The 9,962-nt window shown below is 41.9% G+C and overlaps 1 protein-coding gene across 2 annotated transcripts in view; it reads left to right on the forward strand.

The window, feature by feature from the left end:
• The first annotated feature begins 2,362 nt into the window (after positions 1 to 2,362).
• Positions 2,363 to 9,962, forward strand: part of PTGFR (prostaglandin F receptor) — a 46,724-nt gene continuing 39,124 nt past the window's right edge. Inside the window, exons 1-3 of one of the 2 annotated variants that reach the window (XM_020815265.3) lie at positions 2,363 to 3,065; positions 6,392 to 6,537; positions 8,837 to 9,682. In XM_020815265.3, the coding sequence (XP_020670924.1) occupies positions 8,894 to 9,682 (789 nt within the window). In that variant the 5' untranslated portion in view covers positions 2,363 to 3,065; positions 6,392 to 6,537; positions 8,837 to 8,893. Of the gene's footprint in view, positions 6,538 to 8,836; positions 9,683 to 9,962 lie in introns of both variants that reach the window. The other variant, XM_078393026.1, reaches the window with a different exon arrangement.

Here is a 9,962-nt window from a genome sequence, read left to right on the forward strand (position 1 = left end):
GGCAGGCATTCGATGTTATTTAATGCCTCTTCAGTTACTTCATTCCCTCTAGAACGGGGGTCTCAAATACATGGCCCGCGGGCCATTTGCGGCCCGCTGGATCATAGTTTATGGCTCCCACCTTGCCTGCCCCCCCTGAAGCGCCCATGTATCCTCTGCTGTCAAGAGTTTAAAAGAAGCCTTGCCTCATTCGCTGGCTCTCCCCCAAGACAGCGCCTCTTGCACCCTCCATCCAGAACTGCAGCCTGCCAACCAGCCCACCTGTCTGCCAACTGGCAGGCTGCAGTTCCGGATGGAGGTGCAAGAGTCGCTGTCTTGGGGGAGAGCCAGTGAACGAGGTGCGCTGCCGGCCCTTTTCCTCAAGCACCCGAGCCGCCACCGAGCGATGCCTGAGAATGGAGCTTGCTCCCGGCCCGTCCTCAAACAGCGCCTCCAAGCCACCAACAGCAGCTGCCGCTGTCGCCGCCTCTTTGAAGGAAGCAGCTCTCTGGCTTTCTTTCTCTATCAGCACCCCCAGCACCACCCTGGCCAGCAGCCGCCTCAGCACCCGGCACTCCTCATCATCATCATCTTCGTTCTGCTTCAGCCGTCTCCACTTTGGAGGCTGCCTGGGCTTGCCTCGTAAAGTTTGCTCCTCTGTCGTAGTGGGTGTAGCTGCTGCTGCTGGGTGAGACTTTTTTTTTGAGGGGGACCCTCAGAGGAAGGTTGCCGGACACCTCTCTCTCTCTCTCTCTCTCTCTCTCTCTCTCTCTCTCTCTCTCTCTCTCTGTGTATGTGTGTGTGTGTGTGCATGCCTGCAGGCACGCACACAACTGAGGGGCACCCCATTCAGTTTAATTTCGCAGGTACCAGTGGGGGCTTTTCTCCTTTGGTAAGGTGAATTCTGTGAGAGTTTTAAAAAGTTTTATGTTGTCCCCTCCTCCCCCTGGCTAGGCGGTCACCTGCACTCCCTCCCTTCTCCGCTTCTTCATCCTGCTGCTGGTGGTGGTGGTAGTGAAGAAGGAGCTGGAGGGGGTCGTGGCCGGTGACGAGGGCTCATGGACCCCTTCTCCTCCTCCTCGGAGCCCCAGCTGGGACTAAGGAAACTCCTGGGTGGCTTCCTCAGGCTCTTGCTCCGTTTGGCGGAAAATCTGAAAATCTGATGCGGCCCAGCCTCACCCAGACTCTGCATCCAGGTAAATTGAGTTTGAGACCCCTGCTCTAAAATATAGCTCAGAGTAGTACCCTGCGTTTCATCTGCTGTGCTCAGTCCTGAATGATCATGCCTGTAGCAGTCTTCAAAGGAGCAGATTTCTTCTGTATTGGACCTAAAGCCTGCTTGATACCATCATACATTCCCTTGATGTTACCTGTGTCCGCTGGTGTCTGTATCTGAGAGCAGAGCTGAAGCCAATAATCATTAGAACATCTCTTGACCATCTGTTCGACTTTGCTATGAGCAACTCGAAAAACCTGCAAGTTGTACGCACTCGGACAGGCTCTGTATGCTGCTAGATGTCTCCTCTTTTCCTTGATTGCTGGCATCAACTCCTCTGAATGGGCTTCAAACCATCTACTGCCTTTTTAGTCTTCTTGCCAAATGTGGACAAGATGGTGTTATAAACAGCATTCTTGAAATGTTCCCATCATTCAGGTGCATTTGCATCAGCTGGGCCTGGAAGAGTTTCCTCAAGCACTTGAGCAAATTCATCAATTTTTCTCAGATTGTGAGTCTTGCTGATGTCAATACTTGGTCTTCCTTCCTTTTTTTCCCATATGATACAATCTCTTTATTTGCAGTTTTACTCTGCTACACATCAGGGACTGATCATATCACAGTCAGCACCCTCATAACTGTGTGTGATTGTAATACTAGGAAGGGTAGAGCCTTTTAAAAAAGAGGTGCTTCTTCTGAGCTCTATACGTGTTCATGCATCACTGATCTTTGATCAGTGGCTCATGGATTAGTTTCTTCCAACACGAACAGCATTTGATCACAGTCCACCAACTTCTTGCAAAATGTGCAATCTTCTTCTCTTCCTCCCTTCTTCCTGCCCTCTCACACACACCTGTTTAACATATGCAGAGGTTTTTGTTTGAAAACATTTTGAAAACCACACTCTCTGTCATCTGAACTCTGCCCCGAGGCTAATGTTCTTATGTTGCATTAAATCATTTAGGAGTTCATGATCCTGAGCAAAGCAAACTGTGCAGTATTTTTTTTTCCTGGATCAGCTTGGAAAAAGCAGAAATGCTAGTGCTGCTGACCCTTTTTTAGCCCCCTCCATCTTTTAAAACTACTACTAGCTTTTTTTCAGCCTCACCTTCTGGACTGGTCAGTCTGACTGAGTTCCTGATACTCTTCTGAAATCACTGGGTTTGGGGTTCTCACACCTTATGCTCTCCACTAAAGGGGAAACCTGATATCTGTCATTAAGGAGTATTTGACGCAACCCTTCCTGGATTGTACAGCCTTTTGAAGATGTCAGGGGCTAAGCATTTTTATGTGGAAACCTCAGAGCAAAATGCCAAAGCAATGGAACCATCAGATTCTTTGCTGTGAGGATACAGTATTTAGAGTTTTTGTTTTGTTTTGTTTTCAAACTGCTCCATGGGGAGCTCAGCCTCTCTTGTTCAGCTTCTCTGGGGAAGGGGAGTAGAGCTCTTTATTCTCAGTTTTAAAGATGGAAAGAAGTCGCTCTCCATCCCACCCTTTCAGGTGCGTGCCTTTTGGCCTCTGCCTGAGGCAGACGAGCGCCTGCTTGGAAGAGCGGCATTAAAACGCAGGAGTCGTTTCTAAACCCTCAGGGGAGCCGTTCCAAAGCCTGAGGAGGGAAGAGAAGGGGCGAAGCGGCAGCTAGCGTGACGCCCACGCCAGCCGAAAGGGGCGGGAACGTGGGCGAGCCCCAGGGTCGTGGCCACTGGCGCGAGAGGCTCCCTCCGTCTGCCCCGTCAGTGGGACGAGCCGGGCGAAGGGGAAGCAGCAGCTCGTGGGACCGCTTGCCTGCACTGCAGAGGTGGTGGCGGCGGCAATGGACGGCAAGGGGAGCAGGCGACCGGCGGCTGGCGGAACTGGAGGAGCTGAGGTAAAAAAACAACAACACCACACAGACAAACAAACCGCACACGCGCGCGCGCCGCAAAACCGAACAAACCCTTTGCGCGCCTCTCAGCCAAAGGCGAGGCGAACTTCTGAGGGAGGGGGAAAGCTGCTTCGTCGGTTTTGGCGGGAGGATGGGAGGAGTAGCGGAATCGGTCGGACGAGAGGGACGAACGCCACGACCCGTGCGCAGTTTTCTTGCCCCCCCCCCCCCCGAAGTTAAGTCCGACTTTTAAGGCTGCAGCCCCGCAGACTCTGAAGGCTGCGGTGCGAACGCGCCGTTTCGGGAGCGCCCCGCACACTTGGGGGAGGGGGAATCGCCCCTTTTGGGAGTGCAGGGCTCGTGGTACCCAAGGCGCCGGGATGGATTCCGAGATGCTGAACCTTTCCTGCCTGTTCAAGGCTGCTCTTCTCGATCCCCTGACCTGGGAGTAAGAAACGACTGAACTCAGCGGGACCTGTTTCCAAGCAAGCAGGCAAGCGCAGGCATTTGCTGGAAGTAATGCAAAGCATCGCCCATAACTGCCTTGTGGTGATGACTGCTTTCATTTCCCCACCTTCTTACCTTGCTCCATTGATACTTCCTCTCATTTCTTCCCCCCAAACCTAAGTTAATTTCTCCATTCATTCCTGTTTTCTCCATAGTTTACAGTTCTGTGATTTTCTACTCTTTTGTTATCCTTCCCATTGACATCATTTTCTCTTTCTCCACTAGCAATTCTTGTATAAGTTCATATCTGCTCCTTTCCCATCCTTAAAACTACTTTTTCCATTACCTGGCTTTCATAAGGAGGCATAATCTCACCTACTAACTTCTGCACACTCTCTCTTCATCAATACAGCTATAGGATTACTTCTGCACTTTTCCAGCCCTTATCACTAGTGAATTTCCAAACCAGCCATTAATGGCCTCTCAGTCCAGCCTATCTTCAGAAAATCATGCTCCAATCATATTACAAATAGAAAGTTCCCAATTTTCTTTAATCAGTGATGCCTACAGTTAGGTTCAGATGTCCTCATATACTCATTTGTAACTTTTCTTTGCTTTGGATACTCTCCCTTTCTCCTGTTTTTCTATCTTTCTTTTCCTCCACGCTTAATCTCTAACTATAACGGTGTTCCTATGTCTGTAAATTGTTCCTATATTCTGAGGTGTGCAGGCCAAATTTATGCTGGAGTGTTCCCTTGGATGTCTTGCTTTAATCCTTTATTTCTCAGTTTTGGTCAGTAAAGGACCACAATGTCTTAGAAGCCTCCTTAGCTGGTCGAGTAGCGACTTCAGCACTGCAGTGAATGACGTTACTGGTACATATTGTTTGTCCAACACAGTGGTGCTGTACTTTCTGAACATAAAATCGAAGAGGGATGTTGTGAAGCTTCTTAAAATAGCAGGTATCTCAATATCTGGTTGAGCATGTGGGAAACAAAACAAAGGATCTATTTGGATAAGATACTAGGAACAGGTTTTGAAGTTCCTGATTCACTAAAAAAATGAAGAATAAATTAAGGGTAGAAATGTCTCTTTGCAGTTTTCACCTGTGATATTTCATAATGAAGGGGACTTAGTATAATCTATAAAAATGCTTAATATTAAGGCTCTATTTAATCACTTATATTTATAATAAGCACTTTTATTTTCAGCCTCTGTTTATTTCTATTCCAATTTATTTGAATACTAATTGTAATTTTTAGATTAAATTCTAAGGGTTTTTAAACAACAGGTTTTTGCAGTAAGTTGTAATGAAATAAATTTAGTCAAAACTGTTCTTTTATGCTGTTTCTTTACAGTAAACTCTATAAAATGCTTACTGTAGTATACCTGTACTTTATTTGGAAGGTTATATCTCGCATTAAGGAAAACACATGTTTTTTTCCTCTTAAAGCATTGTCCCTCTAGATAAAAATCTTTTATGTGATGTTGTACCTATGACATCAAACATGCAAAGTCTTGCCATCACCCAGCTGTTCAGTGACAAAACAAAAGAAGGCTAATTTGCCAAATGTGAATTGATGCAAGCTCCTGTTAGAATAAACAGATAGGCTTTTCCTTTTAACACTACACTGCTTCTACATCTAGAATCAGAGTCTTGTCTAATGAGGTCCAAAGCTTTATGCCAAGTTTAGTGTTAAACAGAGAAAATTCTGTCTTGCCAGTCAGTGGTGGACTGTAAGTTCTTTGCACTGTGAATTGCATCACCGTGCATAATACAGGGTCCAATATGTTGAAACTAAAAAATGGTTAGTATCCATTGTAGTTCTTTTAGCACATTTTAGATAATTTAATTTCCATTGAAATCAGTAAAACTGACTTCAATGGAAAATATGTTGATTTAAAACATTAAGAAATCACAGCATTTGTCCCAGATAAAATTGTCTCTCTTTTCATTTGCCCTTTCTTTGCTCAGTTGACTAATTGTTGCCGTGTTGACCAGCCAAACTTATATAAATATTTTATTTTGAGTGCTTGAGACTATAACAATCATTTTGCAACAAGTAATGGCAAAACATCAAGAAGTGTATTGAGTAGGCTGAGCAGTAAGGAAGAAATGAATGTGCAAAAGGCCAACCAACTCAACATTAAGACTATTAAGACTCTTCTGGGTCACTGAACATTATTTGGGACATTTAACATTGTTGTGGGATTTTTACATAATTGTGATATTTTACCGATAAATAAATGTTTGTATAGAAAAAGTTTTACTAGTGATTTTATTTTAAGCCTCCATTTATTAATGTATATTACCTGTATATATTTATGGACTTGAATTCTGAGGTCAGCATCGTTTTGCTAGTTACAACAAGCGCAGATCCATTAACTCAATTGGATTTATATAAAGGCTGACTCATAATTCAGCAATTGATTCAATGGGTCTATTCTTAAATGAGGCCAGCAATAGGATACTAGCTAAAGGGTGGTTAAGAGCTGCTGAATAGTTCAACGCTTTCATATCTGGTTGTGGGGCCAGAGGTTGGGAGTTCAGTTCTCCTTGACAGGAGCTGGACTCAATGATCCACAGGGTTCCTTCCAACTCTGTGGAGTTTTAAGAATATATTCAAAAAGCTAGCTGTATCTATAAATAATCAAATAGATTTAACAGCAGGGTATATGTATTCCTCTTGTTTTATACGTACTTTTGTGGTAGTATATTTTCCAGCATCTGCATGGGCACTTGAATAATCTAAAGTTGAGCTTTTGATCTGTTTTGCTTCATACCTCAACGATTGGCATACATTTTTCTGATGGACGAGGAGGGGGAAGCTATAATGCTGAATGTGGTTTTGTTTTCTACGCAACCTTTTTTTGTTTCGCAGCAGCCTTCTCTTGAGTCATAGTATATTGGGATGCCTCTTGCAGATATAGAGTGAATTGTGGCTCAGAACATAGTGAACTGGGGCTTCAAATATCTTCTCATCCTGTGCGAATACATTTTCTTCATATGATATAGACCATTGAAAAGGTAATATATACACAAACATAAACTCGTATGTTTTGCTACCACTTTTAGAACCTGGAAAAATGACTCTTTTAGATTAAATCTCCCAGAATCCCTTAGCCAGCGAAACTAATGTTTCTGGCTTTTACCCATTTATATAGCCCTGCTCTTGCACTATGTACATATAATATAGAAGAAATATAAGAGTGGGAAGTGTTGTGGCAAATGTTGAATCTGAAGGCAGTGTGAATTACGTTCATCAACTGCCTCTGTATCATTTACAGGTTTTTGCTATGAAAAAGCATTTTAATGTTTTTTTTAAAAAGTGTTTTGAACTTAGGAAATAATTCATAAAGTTTCAGTAAAACTTCACATAACAAGTAAAAGGTAACAGGGTCTTTGTCAAACTCATGGTATGGTTTCAGCCTGTTGATAAGATGAATTATTAATATTGCATAGCTTCATAAAATATACATTCCAATTTCCTTATGGTAACATTTGGCTGCTAGGCTTACTGCAAATGTATAATCTGGTAATTTAAATATTGCATTGTTATATAAGAACAATGATTTTACATTCCATGAGAAAATTAAAATAAATAAAATTATTATAGTTTTCTCTGGATAAGAGGAGTAGGAAAGAAGCCCTTAGCTTTTCAGAAGAAATATCAAGAATGCAGAACTAAGCTTGTGTAATGTTCGTATCAGCTGCATTCAGTCATTGCTATACAAGCACAGTTCTGAGGCTTGCTCAGCTTCTGGTATTGGAGAAGCCCAAGGCCAAAGATGTCCATTTTAAATACCAAAGACATATAGGTCAGTAGCATCAAAAGGACCCAAGTCTTTGTGAGTGGTGACTTCACACCTAAGTCAGTGTTCTCTGCTTCTCATTATGTGCTATAGAAGGTTTGATTTTAGCTGCCTTCTTGATGCTGCCCTTTACTGGGCAAAAATTATCTGATAAATATATTAATTTCACTGTGGTGCATCTGATGTGAACAAAGAAAGATTAAGGTGAAATTGCAAAGCACAAGCAGGGAACAAGTGCTGTGGCAATTTGTTGAAAGATACAGGAATGGTGTTGGGCTAAACATATTAAAATATATATTTTATTTTCAGCTATAAAGTATTCCAAACTATTTTATTACTATTTTCAGGCCCTTATGTTCTACCTCACTGAATGCATCCTTGTGCCATTGTATGTTTTTGAAATGTCACAGTAAAGGCCTAGAACTAATTCAATACTTGTGACTAATGCTAGGATTTTTGACTTCTCTCCTTCTTCCCTGCTTTTGTCCATATAATGCCAGTTTTGACTATGATTACCAGATTGTTTTTTTATTAGCATTTTTTTTTTAAAAATCCCACTTTAATCTAGGGCTAGTTTTTAAGTTGGAAAAAAGATTTCATTTCCATATCAGATTAATAAAATGCAAACATTTTGCAAGAATAGCATTTGCACAAGGCAGAAGACATGACTGAAAAAAAGACAAGAACCTGGTTAACTCAGTTCTAAGGCATGCAGATCTCACTGCAGAAGAATCGTGGATGCAGATTCACAACACTGGCTTATTTATAGCAAAAATTAAAAAAAAATAGTTGTGACACCTTATAGACTGATTTATTTCAGTCCCAACTGCCATGAATCACAACCTACTTCCTCTGACACCACTGTTTTTATTTTTACTTGAAATGCTGGAACAAAATATGGCTATTTTGAGAAGTTTGGGTTAGTTATATGGTAGGAATAAGACTGCTGTTCCCAAGACACTGAAGTATCACGCATGTAAAAGGAATGCCCTTCAAAGGTGATGAAATGAGTGATTCTGTTGCTTGAAATACCCATTTCTCAACTTGATTTAAGTATTTCTAATACGGTGCACATGTTTTTGCATATGTTCTACTTGTGGGCTTTCCCCCGCCACACCTCTGTCTACTGTTTGCATTTGGAGGTTATACATATACTCCTAAATAAGCATATGGTTCCCATATGCAGTCTGTTCATTTCTGGGACTGTACCTAGGCTCAGGTACAAATGCCACAGGGAGGCCAATTTCTATTTCCTTACATGCAATCTGAGCATCCAAACAGATTCATTTCTACGGGGTCCAATGGTTTTTAATTGGGTAAGCACGCATGAGGTTGCAGCCTTAATTAGCTACTGTAAAACAAAAATGTTTGCTGCCATCTTTTATTCTGAATGAGCTATGCATATTTAATGAATATCGCATAACACTGGAGTTTTTGGTATATATGTTGGGTGAGAAGAGCAATATATTGACATTTCTTGTGCTTTAAACAGCGTTTCTTTTAATTTATTACAGATGCCTGAGGATTTCCAGACTGTTGAAATGTTCTGAACACTTTCTGCCTTTCTAACAATGAACAGTACAAAATCACTGCCGTTGGCTGGAATTGGTGTATTTTCCAACACTACCTGCCCCACAGAAAAGAAGATCTCTGTGTTTTTTTCTGTTATCTTCATGACGGTGGGGATTTTATCCAACAGTCTTGCAATAGCAATTCTCATGAAGGCATATCAGAGGTTTAGACAGAAATCAAAGGCATCTTTTTTGCTTTTTGCCAGTGGCTTGGTTATCACAGATCTGCTGGGCCATCTAATCACAGGAACCATTGCAGTTTTTGTGTATGCATCGGACAAAGACTGGATTCGATTTAATCAGTCAAACGTTCTCTGCAGTGTTTTTGGAATGTGTATGGTATTCTTTGGACTATGTCCTCTTTTTCTGGGCAGTGTGATGGCTGTTGAACGCTGCATTGGAGTCACTAAACCAATATTCCATTCAACAAAAATGACTTCTAGACATGTAAAACTGATGTTGACTATGGTATGTCTTTTTGCCATTTTCATAGCTTTGTTGCCTATACTTAGGTTACGAGCTTATCAAATTCAGGCATCAAGAACCTGGTGCTTCTATAGAACAGAGCATTTTGAAGACTGGGAAGACAGATTTTACCTCTTGCTTTTTTCATGCTTGGGTTTACTAGCCCTTGCTATTTCATTTGTATGCAATGCTGTGACGGGAATTACACTTTTAAGAGTCAAATTTAAAAGTCAACATAGACAAGGCAGATCTCATCATTTTGAGATGATCATTCAGCTCTTGGCTATAATGTGTGTCTCTTGTATTTGCTGGAGCCCTTTCCTGGTAAGAGCTTACTCATTTTGCCAGTTGTTAATGCATGCTTCAGTACAGACATTTCCACCCTTTTAGTTGCATAAAAGTAACATAAGAAGCAAGAAAATGTGATGCTTCATTAGTATATCTTAACCTATGGTTTTAGTAGCTCATACTTCAAATGGTACTAAAAATACTCTAAATACCATGCATGAACATAATAGTAACCCTTTCCAGATATCCAGCCTATTGCAGGTGAACATACATGAAGTGGTGGTAGGTATCTTGAAGTAGAACTGGGTGTTTTATT

The sequence above is a fragment of the Pogona vitticeps genome, chromosome 4 (genome assembly GCF_051106095.1).
Source record: "Pogona vitticeps strain Pit_001003342236 chromosome 4, PviZW2.1, whole genome shotgun sequence".
Taxonomy (NCBI): Eukaryota; Metazoa; Chordata; class Lepidosauria; order Squamata; family Agamidae; genus Pogona; species Pogona vitticeps.